The 20,121-nt window shown below is 35.1% G+C and overlaps 2 protein-coding genes across 2 annotated transcripts; both read right to left on the bottom strand.

The window, feature by feature from the left end:
* Positions 1-1,446: 1,446 nt before the first annotated feature.
* LOC147389657 (cytochrome P450 87A3-like) lies at positions 1,447-4,414 on the bottom strand. The gene is made up of 9 exons (XM_086418547.1): positions 4,042-4,414; positions 3,272-3,596; positions 3,015-3,170; positions 2,651-2,902; positions 2,490-2,579; positions 2,304-2,382; positions 2,105-2,211; positions 1,902-2,029; positions 1,447-1,813 (listed from the first exon to the last, which is right to left on the bottom strand). The coding sequence occupies exons 1-9, from the start codon at positions 4,239-4,241 to the stop codon at positions 1,720-1,722; spliced, it is 1,431 nt and encodes a 476-aa protein (XP_086274673.1). The 5' UTR covers positions 4,242-4,414; the 3' UTR covers positions 1,447-1,719.
* Positions 4,415-10,737: 6,323 nt separating this feature from the next.
* LOC147389656 (GPI transamidase subunit PIG-U) lies at positions 10,738-18,138 on the bottom strand. Its single transcript, XM_086418548.1, has 14 exons — positions 17,810-18,138; positions 17,647-17,694; positions 17,455-17,515; positions 17,251-17,283; positions 16,932-17,056; positions 15,266-15,400; positions 14,457-14,533; positions 14,062-14,285; positions 13,242-13,298; positions 12,971-13,139; positions 12,204-12,261; positions 12,034-12,119; positions 11,836-11,892; positions 10,738-11,266 (listed from the first exon to the last, which is right to left on the bottom strand). The coding sequence occupies exons 1-14, from the start codon at positions 17,955-17,957 to the stop codon at positions 11,186-11,188; spliced, it is 1,359 nt and encodes a 452-aa protein (XP_086274674.1). The 5' UTR covers positions 17,958-18,138; the 3' UTR covers positions 10,738-11,185.
* Positions 18,139-20,121: the final 1,983 nt, after the last annotated feature.

Below are 20,121 nucleotides of genomic sequence, written 5' to 3'. Positions count from 1 at the left end.
ATATGTATGAATGAATAATGAGATTATTATCAAACATTCAAGTAAGGAAAACATTTTTAAGATTGTAATACTGTTTTGTCAGAACAATTCCTTTTAATGTAACCGTAAGAAGTGCATCTATGACTGATTCATGTCATGTTATGCAATATGGCAGAAAACATATTTTGTTGTTTAAATGTTTGTGCTTGAATGAAGCCTTGAAACGAAAATGTGCAGTTTTCTTGTGAACTTAAACTAAAGAGTACTTTAGTTCCTCAATGTACTAGGCATAAACATTCACAATGAAAACATATACCAAAATATATTTTATAATTAACCAATGGCCCATGTCATAGGCATCCCAGCTGATCAAAGCACCCCCACCCCCCTTTTTTTGTCGCATGTTCATGTCGTCATTGACCAATTAGTCAACATGAACATGTCAACATAGACCAAAAAAATTATTTTGGAGGCTTGTCGACAAGCCAAAGTGTTGACATAGGTGGGGTGCTCTAATCATTGTAAAACTTAAGTTTTCAATAGTTCGTGGGAGCCCTTATTAATACGGTGGGCGCCCCTAACAGCAGTCATAACCAATTTTGTGTTACTGAAACATGTTCGCACTTGTCTTTTCTTGTGTCAACACGTTTGAGAAACGAATCGGGGTTTTCTTATTCCATTGAATTTGGCATTGATAGGACCACGTAAGTCTAATATGCTAATTATAGATTCAGTGTGTGAGCATATACATTAATTCTTTCATTCAATCATAGCATCTCGAGAGTTGACGATAACAAAAGAACATGGATAAAACTTGCAATTTGACTCTTTTAGGAGAAAATTAGTCTTGAGTTTCATGCCAGTGAATTATAGAAATTACATGTGAAATGACAGATTTATATTATCTGTTCCATTGTTTGTGTAAGGTTACCATTGAACGAGATACATTATATTTAGATTACTCTGTTGAACGTCCAACGAACAATTAAATGATTCTTTTAAATCAATTCAAAGCAACTTGTTCATTAACGACGACTAATTCTTTGCACTTGTTAGTTAGCCAAGGTCAGTCTTGAATTTTTGGTTTATAGGATTGAACAATAACTTGAAATTCATGGCACATTACAGATTAAATTTGAACCACTAAACATCAGCATAAATGGTTTGTGTGAATCTATTCAAAGAACTTAAATCGTGCAGCAACGCTACTTAGAGAGTATCAGTCGACCCTACACTAAAGGGAAAAAAAACATAAGTTTACGAAAATGGTGATCTTGGAGGATCACCTCCTTTATAATGTGGAGTTTTTGGAATCAGTAGCTGCACGGGTCATGATATTTTCAAGTAATAATGATTCAAGTTTCCTTCCGTATATTACAACAATCCCAAAAAGAAGTTCACACAAAATTCTGATATTCAAAACATTTACAGATTGTTACATGTAGATTATCATATTGATATGTTTGTTACATTGTCTGGATGTCATTGTTATCTTAGCTTTTTTCCCAAAACTCTCACATATCAAAAACAAAATGCACAAAACTTTGTATTCAACCCAGAGCGACAAACAACATGAACCTGGTTTTGATTTGAGAAGAAAAGTTTGTAATTGTTTCTCCCTTTTTTTTCTAAACTATCCATAGGTCCTGACAACTCTGAATGTTTTCTTTGTGTAGCTTGAGATTAGCATTCCTGTTTGTTGAAAGGTTTTAAGTATGAAATATGTTTCCATAACCTTCTTTATCTATGCTTCTTTGAAACCTTAATGTGAAAACCATTCGGAAACGACAAACCAGGAGTTCGGACTATATTTCCTCCCTTGATTGCTGTCCACCTGAAAAATTCAAATACAGTAAATATCAGTCTTTTTTTCTCTTTATTTCACTCTCCACCAATCTATCTATTTTAGGATGCTTTCTTACTTGTACTTTGTAACCAAACAATGGAGAAAGACTGATATCTGCACTTTGGTGAATTCTGTTCCGACGCAAAATCTCATGCCACCACCAAAAGCCATGAAATGTTTAGAGGCACCATTCAATTCCTTGCCCTGTAAGATACGCTCGTTTTTATAAGAAATTCAAACTTAGAAACCCGGAAGAACAGTAAATTATGGATCACCCACCTCCCATCTCCGTGGATTGAACGTAAGGGGATCTTCATACTTGGAAGGATTCAAGTGGACAGCCGGAGGACACACCATAATCCCCCAGTCTGCTGGAATTGTATATCCTGCATAAATCATGAATCATGCAAATTATTTATTAAATGTTGGAAGAACCAAATGCTATTGTTCTTAAAATCTAATTCAATCGAGAGTTTACCCTTTATTTGTACATCTCTTAATGCTTTTCTAAAAATGCACGGGACAATATTCGCCAGCCTAACTGTTTCATTAATAACCTGCAGTTTCAATGAAAATGGCAAGACTTTGTAAGATTGAACCAATCGAAGATAAGCTTAAGGTTCATTTTAGTGTCTAAAATGACATGTTAGATTGATTTAAGCACCTGAGATGTAAAAGTCATTGATTTGTATTCTTTCCATGTGAGTTTAGAATCCGCATTTTCCCTGTTTTTGAGAATTGCCTCGTGTTCTTCCTGATAAATGATGTCCATGTCAATTGGAATACAAGTGAAGAGAGTGAAAGAGAGAGGCAATCATCACGCACCGTTAATTCCTTTAGCACGTGAGGGTGGTCTGTGAGAAGCTTAATGGCCATAGTTATCGCCAATGAAGTCGTCTCAAAGCTGGCAAAGAGAAGCACAAACATTAAGTCTAGAGCGATACCCTCTGTAAGGATTGTTCCTTCTTTGTTTAGTTCTTCAAGGACGTAATCAAAGAAATCCCCTTGGTGCTTCTCGGGCATAGTCCGTCTCTCCTGTAGCATATCTTTCAACATTTTCATCGCTTTCTTCCGTCCCTAACCAATTTCAAGCAAGTCAAGACCAGTAATTCACATAAACCATTTAAACTAAGATCGAAAAATATGCACATTTGAGACATCGAAGACTAGAATAATAAATTTATATTACCTGTAAACATTTATGGTACGCAGTACCAGGAATGTCAAAGGGGAAAGAAATTAGTCCTTGTATGAATGCAACAAAATTCACTCTTAGATTCTCCGAGGACTTGGTTGGATCGTATTCGTAACTTATTAGCTTCTTTGCAGTCAAATCAAATATCATCTGTAAAGGTCAAAGAATCATAATAGTAAAAAAAAAAAAAAAACAGAACATTTTCTCGGAATTTTCAATTATGAGAACTAAGAGAGTCTGATTGAAATTACAGTTGCTGTGGCTTCTTTCAATTCAACAGTGTCTTGGCTTGCCCATAAGCCTAAATTCATGCTTGCTTTCTGTTCAACTTCAGGTAGAAGCTTTTCTTTCAGGCTTTCGGGACCGAAGAGATTCAAAACCAAGTTCTTTAGGTACTTGTACATGAAACCATGTAAGGAGCCCACGTTTTGTTGCCCGAAGATCTCCGTAAAAGTATCGGGGTACCAGCTTTGGAACAACTGTCCTTCTTGTTGGAAGACAAAATGATTAATTTCTGGATCGGTAGATATTATTATAGGCCGTCCAACTAAGCTTGTTCGAAACACTGGCCCATATCTGAAATCAATAGCTCACCATGTAAGAGACAAGAGATATCACTTGACATACTAGCAAACATCAAACCCAAGGTAAAACCACAAAATCAATAAAAATAAAAGAGCACACAAGATTTTTTTACACGGTTCAACAATGCCTACGTCACCATATGAGATGAGAGCGACTTGTTGACTTCAAGAAAGAAATTACAACCCAAGGTTTCTCCCTTATAAACCCTGAAACTTTAGTTTCCCCATTCGAATTCATTCTCCCTTAATCCTAAAACAAGTTACATTACATCTATACATATATTTCTCGAAAATCGAAACACTAAAATTTGCCCTTGCCCCAATTTGGTTATATCACCTTTACAACAATACTTTTATGAACCAATTAGATTCAAGATATCTATCACAACAATTCTTTTATGAATGAAAAAAAAATGCCTAGGCTATCACTATCTTACTTTTTCATTCGCGCTTTGATAAATGGAGGAATGTCTGACGATGTGTTGGGAGCGAAGAATTGAAGGCTTTCTCCGAGAAGAGGAAAGCCCATTGAACCAGGTGGGAGTTTTCCATTGCATTTGGGATTCCTCCACCTATAGACCCCATGTGTAATACATATGACAACTAATGCACCAATACATAAACCAAGTGACAACATCTCTGTCGCCTATATGTGTAACTACACCAAAAAAAAAAGGTTACTTAAAATGAATCAAGGATGGGAATGCTGAAAATGGAGTTTATATATAAGAGACAAGAAGAATTCGAAATATGGGGTTCAAATGGAGGAGGGGAAGGAAGAGAAGAATTGCTGGCATGAATCTCAAACAATAAAGAAAACTACTTAAATAGACAAACTTGGGTTTGTGCTTACATCTAGAATGAAAATATTATAAGTATGTTTCTTTGTTTTTATGTGGTTGGTTGCTCAAAAAGTTAGAAGTAGTTGAAGATAATAATAGAATAGAATAGCTAGAACACCCATTATCCTTGTCAACTGTTTGTATTAAAATGTGGGTAAGGTTTTATTAAGCTTAGCATGACCAAAGCCAATGAAGCTTACAAGATGCTTCTTGATTCTTTTAGTTGCTAGCCAGCTTTTTTGTTCTACATTACACATACCCCACTTTCTATGTATTTGTTAATTAATTCCAATATGCCTCTCTCTCTCTCTCTTGTCGGTTGTCTGTCTTTAAGATTAGAGTACACTAGAGGTCTTGAATGGCATTGCAGGGTCTGTAGTTCACAGAAGCAAATGTGGCCTTTTTTTAAGGGTAGGCAACACCTCTTCCCTAGATTTGAGCAGATAGAGGTTCCAAAGGATCTGACTAACCTAACTACATCAGGATCCAATCTTCAAAAACATCATTAAAAACTAGAATCTAATAAGTTTCACCAACTACTTGAGATCTTCCCAAATCTATGCTAAATACTCTAGTATCTATTTGATGGTCTTGACATTAGGAAATAATTAGACCCCTTCATAGATCCTTCTTATTTGTACCACATATCTAGTTATTTCATGTGGGTTCTTTTAGATATGCTTGCAACTACTGTATTTTTTTTTCTATTTTTCTGAGAGTAGGTACGGTAAGCTAGCTTTGGGTTAACCCATTTCGACGCATAGAGCACCACCCCCATCGAGCCACGGACTTGACCCCATGCAATGTAAGTAGGTTTGCTATCCATTATTATAAATCTTATTAGTAGTTTCATGGAAGGAGCTAAGAGAATGGAATTTATAGAGGGAATCCTAATCCCTAGCGCTTTGTCTGATTGTGGGATTTGTGCTTATTTTGACATTTTGTTAAGAAATGTAGGTTAGGCTTAAATATAGCTTTGGGATCCAAAAACTTAGAAGAAATAGCACTGCTTAACTAGTTTGACATTGTTTCCTGTTTGGTGAGTCTATCTGTTTCTTCATTTAGGTTCTATCAGACTTGTAGAGTTGTAGTAGTTAAACTTTAATAGGGCATATATATATATATATATATATATATAGAGAGAGAGAGAGAGAGTCCTAATGAATAAACAGGGTTGAGTACGCGGCTGATGTGTAAGGGCATAGAATCATACATCTTTTTCATTGAGATACATAAGAAAAAGATGTGCGGTTCTATGCCCTTACCATGTCAGCTGCATAACCAATCACATCCATTCATCATTATTTATATATATGACACGGATTGCTTAATTGACACGGATTGATTGACTGACTGGCAAGGACATGGGAAAGGTCTCCTTCAGGGGTGCACAACGAGGACAACTCATATTGGAAATCGAAGTTTATAATATATCAAACCTATTATATAATGTAGTTGTAAAGTCAAGGGTCTCTAGAAAGGTGTGAACTTATAAAGAAAAGAAGGGTGATTTGGACATACCACTCCACGTTTCTTGGTGAATATTTGAGATACCTTTTACATTTTCAAATTGATGACACACCCCTTGATGTTGGTCTTCTCTTGAAAAAATACAAATTGACCTAAATATCCTTATCTTTTATATCTAATCAAGTACCCATTATTTTTCCCCCAAATACAGTCATAGTCTATTTCTATTATAAACTAGTTTTAATCTAATTTAATCTTATTGTTTATCCATCGATTTCAATCTTGTCCTAACCCTTTGATAGAAATCCCTCAATTTTTTTTTATCGATTTTTTTTTGGAATCATAATATTTGAATCTCTTAGAGTACCTGATTAATCCTCGGAGCATGTGCAATCCCCTCCTCCAGCATGCACCAAGTAATTTCTATTATAAATTCTTGAGAGTGGCCCCTATGGGGGGAGTTGAACTCAAGACCTCCACTTCTTAAGGTGTGGTCTTGGCCATCTCACCAACCCTCGATGGGTTTTCATTATCTTCTATTTCTTCAAAAATTATATGTTAGTCTTGAGACTTAAGGTTAAAGTAGATACAATATTAGCATTGAAGATGAGGGTAAAAAGTGTTACTCAAGAGATTGAAGATAGAAGGTTATGGGAAGAAAGACCAAAAGCTTTTTTTTCCACTAAAGGTTGAAGACTAGTTCATTTAAATTATTTTCACTAATCAATTAGAGAGAGACTAAGGTCAAGGACTCAAGGGGCATCTCATAAATTTGAAAATATATGAGGTATATCAAATATTCACCAAAGTGGAGGGGTATGTTTAAATAACCCAAGAAAAGAAAAAAAGAAAGGGCATGAAGGCCTGTCATACATTTAGATCGATCGAGACTCGCTGTTAGAAGGTCCCATCAAGGAGATTTGCTAGGTAGAAATTGATCAAGGATGTGATGATCCTAGAAATCTTTTATTTTTCTTTTATTAACTAAAAGTTTATCCAAATCAAAAAAAAATATTCAAATTGAATTTTTTTTTTTTCCCCACTCTTTTGGGAAGGGATTGGTCCTTAGTGTGGCACGTCCTATCTCAATTTAGAACACACAATCAGAGGGAACAACCCATGTCGCTAGTTTTAGCGTTGAATCAACTCACTAAGGGCAAAGGAGATTGGTAATCTGATTGCAACATAACTTGCTGGAGTACACGATCCCAATTCGTATCATCAATCATATATTATAAGCTTTATTAACCATCTCTTTTAATATTAAGAGGATGATGAAATCTTGTGTTCGTGGGACCAAAGGTTCCTTTTGATGCAAAAACAACTTAATAAGGACAATTATGTGATCAAGCTCTATAGGTCAACAACACTTAACCTATAATCCTTATTCAACTACAAACTTTTGGTTGGACTCACACCGACCTTATATAATAATAATTTCTAAGAAAATTAAATTAATATAAAATGTACCTTTTAGACAAATCATACATCAACTATAGGCTTTTAATTTAATCCAATGAGCTTCTAAATTTAGTAAGACAGGTCAATATGCACTATTTAATGTACATTGAATTTTAGCTTACTTGAACATCACTTGATGACCCTCCCATAATATAAATTAATCCCAACAATTTAGGTAAGTTTTTAATAGATAAAATTACTTCTCTATGAAAGATTTAAAATAAAAAAATCCATAAACAACCTTTCTTTCTTCTTATGGTCATTTTCTTGGGTCCTTTCCAATTCTCGAGATTGGAGACCCTGAAGATGGGATTACATCCGTTTGATCTTTTTCTAAACTATGCCTTCTTGTTGATACAAGTGAAAATCATCAACGTGATATAGCATAAATCTTATTTTCAATTTTTATCTTTATTCAAATTGTATTAATCATCAAATGATATCCATGCTTATGTTGAAATTAGTAGTTGTCTTTCTCTTGATTTGCGGAAAGTCGTATTTTTTCTCTTATATATATAAGGTGGCGTACGGAGGTCCTAAAGAGAGCCAAACATTTTTTCAATGCATGGGTTAGAGATTTTGGAATGGGCTTATTTTTTATGACCTCACCAAAAATCAACCCATTCTGAAATTTCTAACCCTTATTTTGCAAAATGTTTAGCACAATGTTTGGCTCTCTTTAGGGTCTTCGAACGCTTCTCATATATATGGGTAGTGTTCAGCAAATGACGTTAGTGAGACAACGTCAGAAGACAAAATTTATTCTATATGACTTAAAAGTTTTGAATTGAACTGATTTTTTTGTGAGGGTAATCTCTATGGTAAGGAGATCATCTTCTGAAAAATAAAAATTCAATCTAAAACTTTTAACCCTATCAAATGTGATTTACAAATTAACAATAAAAAATAGACAGTCCACAATTCTAAATAACTTTTGACGGGGTTAGAAGTTCCAAATTGGGTTGATTTTTTGTGATCATCCTCATAGAAAATCAGCCAATTCCAAAACTTATAACCTTTATAGGACAAACTTTATCTATCGAACGGGGCCTATATCTATAGTGTGTGTGTAAAAATGTTTTATGGACCAAAGGATCATATAGAGCAAGATTCTTTTTTCACATTAGCCTAAATGACATCTCAGTCCTCTTAGATTAATGCCTAAGATTAGGCATTTTATTATAGGAAAAAAAAAATAGATAATCATAGAACTCACAAATTTGAAAGGAAAATTTGTGCACATAACCATAGATGTTTTTTCTTGAGATACGAGTGAAAAGCATCTATGATTATTTGCACACATCCACATCAACTCAATGTCTTACACAATGTCCTACACAGTCCCTCTAGGATGATTAAATTTAAAATGTATCTAATAATGGTGGACATTTTATTTTAATTTTTTTAGATATCTTAAAATTTGTGCTTCACATCCACGTAACACCCGATCATGTTTTTAGGTATCATGTGACATACTGTCCATATAATATGTGTTAGTGATTCTTAAATGAGAGAATAACTTAAAACTTAACTGCCACCAACTTGAAGAAAAAACTATATAGAAATTTTGAGTGATGCAAGTGATGTGGTCATCACTACTACTTGACTATGGAAAACAGGACCAAAGGTACCCACTTGCAAGAGCTCAGAAACCACCTTTTGCTGAAAAATTGTTTTCTCCAAAAATTGATTTTCCATAGAATGCACACTCCTACTCTGATAAATCACATTGTTCTAGAAAGCCATTTTCTTGCTGATTTCCCCACAAAATCATACAAACCCTAAGTGTTAAAAGATAAGGAAAAAAAAGGTTTAAGCGTAGATATTATGTTTGGTAGTGTGTGCATGTCCATGCAAGGTCAGACGATTTGGTTACGTTAAGCTCGAGCCCAATTAGAAAATTTGATTTTCCCTTTACATGGACCAATTACAAAACTTCAAGGTGTCATGGACTTACATCAGCTACATGTGTAAGATGTTAACGGGCAATTGGGATTAAGACATTAAAAACTAGGGTTTTAAATGTTGAAATAGTTCATTGTACTACTAAAAACCATCTTAAAATAAGATTTGATCTACTTTTAATTTGACTTAAGGCTATGTTTGAGTTGAGAGAAGTGGACAGAAGAGAAACTCATTAAGAGAAGAGAAGAAAAAAGAAGTCAATTTCTCTCCACCATGTTTGGATTGTAGGAGAGAACTAAGGATAATTTTGAAAATTTAAAATATCTTAAAAAAGATTTAGGGGTAGAGTTGAAATTATAAAATATTTTAGAAGACTTTCTCTCCATTTTTGGAGAGAAAGAAAACTCACCAAATTTTCTCTCTTCTGTCCAATTTTTTTCTCAAACAAGAGAAATGGAGAGAAACTCATTTATTTTCTCTTCTCTTCTCTCCATTTCTCTCAATCCAAACACTGCGTAAAAAGTTATACATTATTGGCTTAAACAACTTCCATCCACAGAAAGGACATGGAATCCATGAAGCTCAAGAGTTGACCAAGACCAAACAAGATAACTACCTACCCGTGACATGTTGTCTTTCTTCATCTAGGGCAAGTTGTGATAAACAAATAAATTGAATGGTGGTGTTGGCACCACTAAACAAGGAGAGAAGTGTTGTCTCGACAAAGCGGAATGGAGGAACAAGATTCGGATAAGATTTTGATGATGATAGATGTAAGCCCAAACCATCGATAACCCCAACTATGGGCAATTCTTTGGCGATTCACATAAGAATTGGTGTGGCATTAGCAAAAGTTGGTGTGGCTATAGCAGCTCTAATAAAATAATAGGAACTAAAAGAACAAAAACCAGGGGGGTAATTTTGGAATAAAAAGAGGGACAGATTTGAAAAATAAAATTTTCAGCAAATTATAATACATTTTTGGTGGTCTACCAAACAAGAAGTGGGCACCAAACACTTCCTATTGTCGGGCAGCCTAGGAAGTAATACTCTTAAACCCTTCCGGTCCCACAAACCCTGATACAAATGGGATCAGCCAATTGATTGGAACTTCAGATAGGATCGCTCAGATCAATCTGCGTACATACACAAAGGATTATGCAAAGAGTTGTGATTTTCTGACGCCCCACAACGGGGCATGGGCTAGAACTGTAGATCTTTTTCCTCATGATACACAACTGCGCATCTCCATTAGAGCAGTTGTGCATCCTGAGAAAAAAGATCAATGGTTCTAGCCCATGGCACATGAGGGGGCGCAGCGTATGTCAGAGGGGGTGTCAAAAAATTATTATTCTCATGCAAAATAGGGTGTCATTACCCTTTCAAATGTATATAAAAATTGGAGTAAAATGAAATGATAATTCAATTTAAAATGTTCATTCTACTAACAGAAAATTACGTTGGTAAAATCCTATCCAAAAGTGTCTTCGTATTCATGATCAACTTCACGCCCCTACTTACAAAGCACAAGACGTCCTTGGATTGAATTTCCTTGATTACAAAGCAACTGTTTCTCAAACTTGTCAGAAAATGAACAAATTCCAGAGCTCTATACCTATGGTTTCCTTCAACTAAGCCAAGCAAACAATGGAAAAACTCCCGTAAACCTTCAACTCTTTAACAAAATAGTGAATAATCGTGCAACACTCAGCCAAAAAAGACCATCTAATGGTTTGACAAACAATCACCACCCCAAAGTAGACCACAATAAAGTTTTCGTAGATGGTCGAAGATAGAATTACTCCATCGCCTTTGGTGTTTTGGGTTGTTATGTAGAATCCCAACAGAAGTGGAATGATGCTACCACAAAGGTTAATAAATGTGCCCCCCAAAATTGGCCACTTCAAGGTTGTGCAGTAGATTGTTTTCTTACCATTCTGTCATGATGCAGCATAGCACTCACACTCTCGACCACCAAAATAATCTGCACAAGAAACCAATTATGGGTTAAGTGGGTGAAGCATGTAAACACTTATCAAGCAATTCATATACATTAGCAAATAAAGCAAAAAAAACTGTTTTCATAATATTTTTCCAGATTCTAGATGTCCTACTTCTGAGTCTTCTGGCTTGTTGACTACGGGTAAAGTGGAGATATAATGAACTATAGATCCTTCCCTTCATGCCAAAGTACAAAATTTCTCATTCAATTTGTCACGTTGTATGCTTACTAATCTTCTTAATTGTTTCCAACTATAACAATTCCTTAGCTTCAATACTTACACATTTCTTTCCATGGTTGTCAACTATACTTGTCTCTACAATACATTTTGGTTTAAAATGATCCATCTCCAAAGATGGCCCTCTGTGGATTGTCATTCTTATTCAGAAAATGGGTATCATTCCTTGTCCAAAAAGCTCCAAGAAATATTTTCTTTTTCAGAACAAAAATCACAGTTCAAACAGGCTTGAAACCAAGAAAAGAAAATAAGAGGAAAGGTCACAAAATTAATTTTTAGCTATAAATTTTACAAATAAGAAAACGAGCCATACCTGCAAGCAAGCATAAGCCATGGCAGTTGCGTAGTAGAAGTTTGCATTGCCAGTACCCTGTGAATTTTATGAAGAAATATAGTTTAGGGCAATGTCCATCCATGTGGCGTTGTAGATGCATAAATGCCAACACTAGTGTGTTTGTGTGTGTGTGCGTGTGTATGTGAGAGAGAGAGAGAGAGAGAAAGAGAGAGGTACCCTCCATATCCACAAGTTGTGCATCACAGGGCTAAGGAGTGTGACTCCAACATATCCACAGAATAGAAAGAAAGAGAATTGCATATCTGCATGACATTATAAGTAGATGTGAAAAGATGTCAACCCATGTCAAAAAACAACAGAAACTACAGGCTTTACTGAAGCTTTACCTGCTAGTTCATTAACAAACCAGCCCAACAAAGCCAAGTATAAAGCAGAGTCACCAACCTAATCAAATTTGAATAAAACAAAGAGACGGAGTAAAAAAAGGATTACGCCCCACATTATTTAAGTGAATTTGGTTTAACAACAACAAAAGGGCAGCAGATCCCTAACAATAAGTAGAAAGAAGACAAATGCATGCAGTCATCTTTAGAACACACTTAGGGATGAGATTCCAGTTTAGGGTTGGCTTTTAAATTCTTTTTTATTTTCTTCTTTTAGGTAGCCCTGCTAACAGTGAAAAAGGGTTTCCCGGACCCAATATATGGCTCAAAATAGACTTGAATGGCAAGAAAGGATATTCTCCTGGACCCAATATTTGGGATAAGAAATAAAAGATGGTCAGATGGATTTTCCAAAAGATTGTACTTGTAAGGCTGGTTTTCAAATTAGAAAGTTCAATGTGGGTTAGTAGGAAGCTGTGCAACAAGGACACGGACATATGATACCAGTTGTCTGGCACTACACCTTTGAGAAGCCTGATACACTGTCTGGTTCATAGATAAGTATCATGATATTATATAAGCCATATCATATATACTAATCAGTATAGACTGTAAAAGAATGGTTAACTTGGTATAACATACATCTTAGTCTCTCACCAAACTTTTTAATTGGATATAGAAAGATATGGGCAATCTCTAATGAAACAAGTGCCGAACTCAATCCTCATAAAAGTGGAACATATATGCAAAAATAAACAGGGGAAACTTACCGAAGGATAAGATTTAAGCATTGATGAGATTGCCAAGTAAACAAAGGCAAGAAAGCATGGCCGGTGGTTCAGGCGTATGGCTAGTGGCGATATCATGAATATAATATTCACATGGAAAACTATTAGAAAGAAATCTCTGAAAAAGTCGAAAACTTCTGCAAAGAAGTACCTGCACTCAATCACCACATGGTTAAGAGCATAATTGCAACATTTAGAATGTCATACGAAATCTAAAATTTTCGACAAAATACAGATTTTATTCCCAGCATACCATAAGACGCCAATATTTGGGGACAGGTCTTCAACAGTAAGAATAAATCCATATGTTCTGCAAGAGAAGGCCGAGAAAAGAAAATAATCAAGACATCGTTAGATTACTGATCTATTTATAATAACTTCTAAAAGGGACCATCTCACTTGAAAGAAAGACATTCGTCCATAATCAAGACTTATAGAGTAGAGTGAATGAAAGAGTTGATTGGATGATGTGCACATTGGTCCCAGACACCGTACAGGTTGAAGCAAGGACTAAGTCAACACAACTTCAAGAAAGGTGTATGTTGTGCAAAATGATGAAAAATAAAGTAATTATCATTTTAGATTTAAGCAAACAATTGAGCACCTGTACTTTCGAGACATGTTATTTGTGCAACAAATTGAAAAAAATGAAACCATTAAAATCTTAAATGTGTTGACATCTATGGCAATGCGAAATGCAAGTTCAAGACATGCAATAAGGATAATAGGGAACAAGAATACCTACAGATATTGAGAATCAAAGGTGTGTTTTTCATAGTTATAGAAAAGTAGGAGAAATGTATAGAAGAAAGAATTTGAATTGTGGTTTTCCAGAAGTGAAGAATAATCGTAACTAACCCTAAATGATCTTAGTCAAGTAAGGATTCATGAAGCTATGAATCACTATAAAAATGCGTACTGTCCTAGGAACGATCATGCAACAAAACCCCCATAACAAAAGTTAATCCAGCAAGCCTTTGAAACATGCAATGGTAAATTTGACAGAAGGTGGCCTACACTGTCTATACTGCACTAACAAATGTTAAAAAGCACGTAATGCAAGATAAACTTACTTTTTAAACATTTCCGACAGGCCACCATACTGTTTAAGGGAGATGCTACATAGAACTAACACATATAATGACCAGATAAATGCCCACAACATGAAATGCACAACCGGTCTCCATGAGAAACGGTGAACTGCGGGGATTGGGTTGTTTCCATTTGAACTTGAATTTCTTTGCAGGAACAATTTCCCTGGAGGAACATCTGGACCATATCCTAATAAAAGAATCACCTGGAAACAAATAAAGCCAAAATTCCCAAACCAACAGAGAGATAAATATGAGGGAGCTGAGAAGGAAAAAGAAAAAAAAGAAATCATGGCAAATATTTGCTTGGAAGTTAGGTCCATATCTTACATAAAAAGACTTCTGAGTCCAAACAACTGAAAGAAAATGATGCATACCGGTATGATTAAGATAACAGGATAAAGAGACAAATGTGTTGCAATGACCCATCCAAAAGCTGCCAAAGGAGCTAAACCTGTAATACAGCAAAACATGAATATTCATAATCTCCAATATTTTTTTGCCAGTTTAAAATCAATTGTTTTTAGTAGGCGTAACAGTGGCATTTCTGTCGTAAATGCCAAATGAAGGTGCATAAGCATCTTCATAAAAAGATCCATTGTCAAATACAAAGTTGTCATGTATAACACTTCAAATAATATTTTTGCCAGTTTAAAATCAATTGTTTTTAGTAGGCACAACAGTGGCATTTCTGTCGTAAAGCTAATCCCCACGATCTACCTCAAGTCAGCCTTTCACAACATGCTTAAACTCTTGGAAGCTTTGCTCACTCAGGCTAATGTACAAATGAAGCACCATCCCTTATATAGGCTTGGGGAGGTGTAATGGACAGTATATATCGAATCACATGGTGTCAACCTAACGATTACAGAACACTCTATAATACCCTACAACTCTTTACACTCTAGAGCGTCCTAAAATATTTAGCTCCCTAAGTCTAGAATTCCCCTTAGAAACATCTAGATACATTGAAAGTCTTTCCTACCACATACACAATCAAACACTACCAGACCCCTTAGACTCTTATCCAAGTAGCCCGCAACATTTTAGCACTCCTTGGGCCTTTCTAGAAGATTCCAACTTCTCCACAACAAAATGGAAACATAACCTTTTAAATTGACCTATAACAATCACAAAACCAATATAGTACCATAGACATGCTAGAAAAAGGTTGCCAGCTTCTTACCCGAACATGCTCCATAGAGGGACAAAGCAACCATAAGGTTTTCAATGGGGGATGTGGACAGGCCCATACATGTCACTATTGTAAGAGGATTCCATAAGTATGTAAGAGCAGCAATATCTCCAGCAGAGAGTATGTCTGAAAAATTACATGAAAAGTACAATTCATCAGTTAATGAATAGAAAGAATAAATGCCGCAAACTTCAATGTAAGAAAATAAAATTAGCTCATTTGGGTGTAATGCGATTACTCATAAGAATAAGTTTACTGTAGAAAATAACATTGGAGTTAGGAAAGTAGGTGAGGTACAAAGTGTCAAATTAGCTAAGTTGGTAAGATGTGTGGAGTGTGTTCCCACGTCCAAGGTTCAAACCCCCCTGAACCCAACTTCACCATGTTAACTATTAACCCTTTACCTATTTATGAAAAGAAAAAATGTAGGTGAGGTATGATTAACTTCAAAATTTTCCATTTTCCAGCATGAAATTGTAGGATGTATACCTGTGGTAAAGGAAAAGTAGCAACCTTGTCCATAATGACCATAAAAGAGAAAAAGAAAAAAAAAACAAAAAAGACAAGATATGTGTTTGGATGCAACATAAATAGGCAATGCCTAACTCAGTAACTCCTTATTGTTACCTGTCAGTAGTGGTGAGAAATGAAAGTTAGTCATCCCAACTAACTTCAAATTTAGTTTTTTTTTTTTTTTTTTTTTTTTTTTTTCAATACGGTCGTTGTATTAGATATTTCACCAGCCATTTCAACAACCATAAATTTCAGGGTCCAATTCAAACAAGCTCCAAAATTAGCAATGAAAGTCAATAATTCCAACATCTACTCGCACCATTCATCATCCATTATCAAGGACAGATGGCACCACAGCATCCCAAAGGCTTTTCCTTTTTATGATTGCATTGATTACAAGGCCAACTGAGAGCATAGGAAAATTTATCTACTGGTCCACAATTCCTTGGATTTTCCACTACCAGAAAAGGCTAATGCCCCTCAGCCAATCCCAGCCTAAAATACCCTTTAGCCCATGGAAAAACCTGTTATTTCCCATGCCTCTCTATTTACAAAATGCCTCAAAATTGGAATAATGAACACCTACCCTAGAAACCAACTACCTAGACATGTCTCAATCACTTCCAATGTACCATAAAATGGTTCAGTTGCTAAGTATATTCTGGATAAGGGACTCGTAGATACAATTTAATCATTTTTGTTTCCTTGGACCAAATTAGAAACATAAGCCTATATTCCACTGGAACCATTTTTATATTATAGGTTTTTGGATATGAGTACTTAGCAATCCAAATGGAATTGGAACTGGAACTGATAGAACCCCTGAACTAGCACCTAAATATAGTACCAAGGACGTCAAGTTTCTTTAGAAACAGCTTTTCTTGTTATTGTTATTTTTCTTTTTTACATTACATATTTCAATTCAACAGACAGTTGTCGGATATTCTACTAAAACCGGAACCCATATAACAGTTGTAGAACAACCAAAAATTTAGTATATAATACGTTTGGTTTTGGGATCATTGATAACTAAACACCCTTATCTAACATGTGTCATAGATGGTGTATAGACACAAATATTTCAGAAATGGGTCACCCTTGAAACATAGCTTAGTGGAGAATTTTAAAGTAATTCGAAATTTACCTGAAGTTTCTAAAAGTTTTGCACGGTTTAGTGATTTCATGCTCTGGGTGTATGCGAACTGAAGCTTATGACCAGTTGCACGGATTAGCATTGCAGTGACAAAATCTGCAATCACAAACAACACACTGTGTACAAGAGGTGTTGACATTAACAATGTAACTAAACAAATTGTGATCGATAAGGTGAGTAAACACTAAGATGAAATGTGTGTTCAAGTCCGGCTTACCCATCAAATATAAATAGATATCGAAGGAAAGAAAAAAAAAAAAAAAAGATGAAATATAACAACAGAAAACAATAATTTAGATAAATTCGATACCTGAGTACAAGATGATTAGGTTGCACTTCAGCTCTGCATCACCAGTAAAAAGTAAAATGTTAAATTGATCGCATACTTACAATAAGTTAAATCAGATTTTAAAAAATAAATAAAGCAAACAACAAGACTCTCGATAAAATCAATCACATCGACTTCTATGGATTCTATACTTAAATGGGCATGAAAGTTAAGTTCATTTGCTACCTTTTAACCGTCAGGGGCCCGAGAAGAGACAGTAATAAAGGAGAACCATGGTACATAGATCCTGAACAAGATAAACCCAATCTCAATTTAATCCAAAACCAACAAAAAAAAAAGGAGAAATAACAGAGAATTGGACATAATTAGTTCAAACTACATTGGATTCCATAATGCCATTAAATCGAAGAGACGAACCTGCGTAAGGAGACATAGATGACTGCTTTAACCAATAACCTTCAGCCACTACAGAATAATGAAACAAGAAACCTTAAATCAAACCAAATTACAATTAACACATGAATGAAACACTGGAGATTGACAAAACCCTAAGATGGTTAATGTGAATGAGAAAAATTACAGCGACGAAGACTAGTGAGAGGTGTGGCTACTTCTGGGCGAGAACCCAGATTGAGATTCTTGGGGAAATATATGAGAACCAGTCTGAAGAAGAGAGATGTAATCGCCCAAACCCAGAACGATCTCATCTTCGCCATTTTTGTACCCATAAGAGAACAGCAAGAGCTCCAGAGAAGCTTGAAATTAAACAGTTAAAAGGGTTCCTTGATTGGGGATTAAGAGAAGGAATTAATCCAAAAGATGGATCAGATTAGAAACCCATTAACAGGAACTATTCGACGCCATTCTTGAGGAGATCGAGTTTGAAGTCTTGAACTTCCAAGTACCTACAGCTACACGTATCTCGAAATTTGAATTGTAGATAGTTTTATAGCCGTTGATTAATTCCCTCGTTTTTATTAGAGATTTGCTATTGACACTCCAACTTTTACTTGTTAGATCCAATTAAAATGGATTTTTCTAAAACGTGGGCAACTTATGTCCACATTCCAGTTTCGATACACTGTTCATTTTAATTTCCAAAACATGCATTTGGGGATGAATTCGTCACTTTATAATCAATGAATTGGCTGGTATATTTACAAAGCCGTAGATATTAAAAGTGACAAACTCATAAATTCGTAAATTTTAAAAATGACGGATGCGTGTTTTGCAAATTGAAATGAACAATGTACCCTAACTCGAAATTTTGTCATATTCAACGCATGAAATGGAGATTCACTTAAATTAAAAAGGAAATGATCGAATAAGTAAAAGTTGGGATGCCAATAGAGTCTCTCTCTCTCTCTCTCTCTCTCTCTCTCTCTCTCTCTCTCTCTCTCTCTCTCTCTCTCTCTATGATATTTATCTATTATATTTAAGAGTTTATACGAGCCTAAGAATGTGTTATAATGCTTTGTAATGTTGAGGTAATAACTTGAACAAAATTTATATAATGTTTGAATGGTGTATTTTAATCTTTAATTAGAGTGATAAATAATTTAAGAACTTGAGAGTGTAATGAGTAAAAGTTGTGATGCCAATTGCAACTCTCTTTTCTTATAAGTTGTGTTGTATGGAATCGGGATTTTGCATAACCTGGGCCTAGTGGTAAGCCAAGCGTTGATAAGCTTGTCAGGAAGGATAAGTCAAGTGTTTGAAACCTCACGAAGCAATGAATTTCTTGGGGCCACCCTCTAAGGTCCGGTTGACCTTGCACTCAACCAGTTGTACATAGGACTTTCTAAGGGGATGGATTGTGTGATTGTCAGATTAGTCTTAGGTGGTGTTTGTTTGCGTTATTTTGCAGTGTTTCTTACTGGAAAAAAAAAAATTCAACACTTTTTGTCAAAATAACGTGTTTGTTTACTCTATATTTTTAGCGCTTATCGTTGAAAATAAGAAAAAAATTCAGCACTATTTTGATGTTAAAAAAAAAAAGCGCTAAAGCGATAAGCACTTTACTTTTTTCGGCACGAACAAGTATGCCTTTTGTTTTTTGGGTACAGACAAGTATGTCCTTATACTTAGAAAGATATTACCTCTTATATCCCATGGATAGGTATATAAGCATCCCACAAATTAATAAACCCACCCATGGTCAAATTATTTTGTCTTATATGAGTTAAAAGTTTTGGAATGAGTTATCACCAAAAATCAGTCCATCCCGAAACTTCTAACCTTATCAAAACAAGTTCAAGAACTGTAAAATCGTCCAATTTTTTTTTTTTAACCATTTTTGACGTGGTTAGAAGTTTCGGAATGGGCTCATTTTTTGTGAGGATGGTCTCTAGACCATATAGATCATTCTCAACAAAAATTTGCTTATTCCAAAAACTTTAACTCGTATAAGATAAAAAAAAAAAAATTGGCTATGGTGTGGGTTGCCCTTAATACTGATAAAAAGCCCTCCCCTCCCCTCCCCTCCCCTTACACACACGCTTTTTGTAGAATATTAGAGATACCCCTATGTTTTAAAATTGATGACATGCCTCCATTGACCTCAATATTCTAAATAGAATAATAAGAAAAAAATTCAAATACCCTCATCTTCAACCTCATTAAGTTAAAAACCCATCTTTTTTAAGCTTTTCCAACCTCCATGGTCTATCCACTCAACTTTATCTTCAAATTGGTCAATTTCAAACTATAATCAACCATTTTTTAGAAAATTCTATATTTTTTCTACCCATAATCTTATTGTTTCCAATTTACCCAAAAATCATATTTTGTTTTTTTTATTCTCAGAATCAGACATCTTCAACCTATATGATGAAATCTATTCAACCTTATCTTCATCAATCATTTTCTACTTTGCCTTTTTCGTAGAAAACA

Source organism: Akebia trifoliata, chromosome 12 (assembly GCF_017979445.1).
Source record: "Akebia trifoliata isolate Shusen 1 chromosome 12, ASM1797944v1, whole genome shotgun sequence".
Taxonomy (NCBI): Eukaryota; Viridiplantae; Streptophyta; class Magnoliopsida; order Ranunculales; family Lardizabalaceae; genus Akebia; species Akebia trifoliata.
This window is presented reverse-complemented; position numbering and strand designations above follow the sequence as displayed.

Bases quoted from the DNA above. Each gene is read 5' to 3' on its own strand.
- LOC147389657 (XM_086418547.1), bottom strand. From the start codon at position 4,241: ATGTTGTCACTTGGTTTATGTATTGGTGCATTAGTTGTCATATGTATT. The intron at 2,903-3,014 runs GTAATATAAATT...GAAATTGGTTAG, and splicing joins CGTACCATAAATGTTTACAG to GGACGGAAGAAAGCGATGAA. The intron at 2,212-2,303 runs GTAAACTCTCGA...TGATTTATGCAG, and splicing joins AAGAGATGTACAAATAAAGG to GATATACAATTCCAGCAGAC.
- LOC147389656 (XM_086418548.1), bottom strand. From the start codon at position 17,957: ATGGGTACAAAAATGGCGAAGATGAGATCGTTCTGGGTTTGGGCGATT. The intron at 12,262-12,970 runs GTAAGTTTCCCC...AAATTTGATTAG, and splicing joins TGCTTAAATCTTATCCTTCG to GTTGGTGACTCTGCTTTATA. The intron at 12,120-12,203 runs GTAAAGCTTCAG...AATGTCATGCAG, and splicing joins GTTTGTTAATGAACTAGCAG to ATATGCAATTCTCTTTCTTT.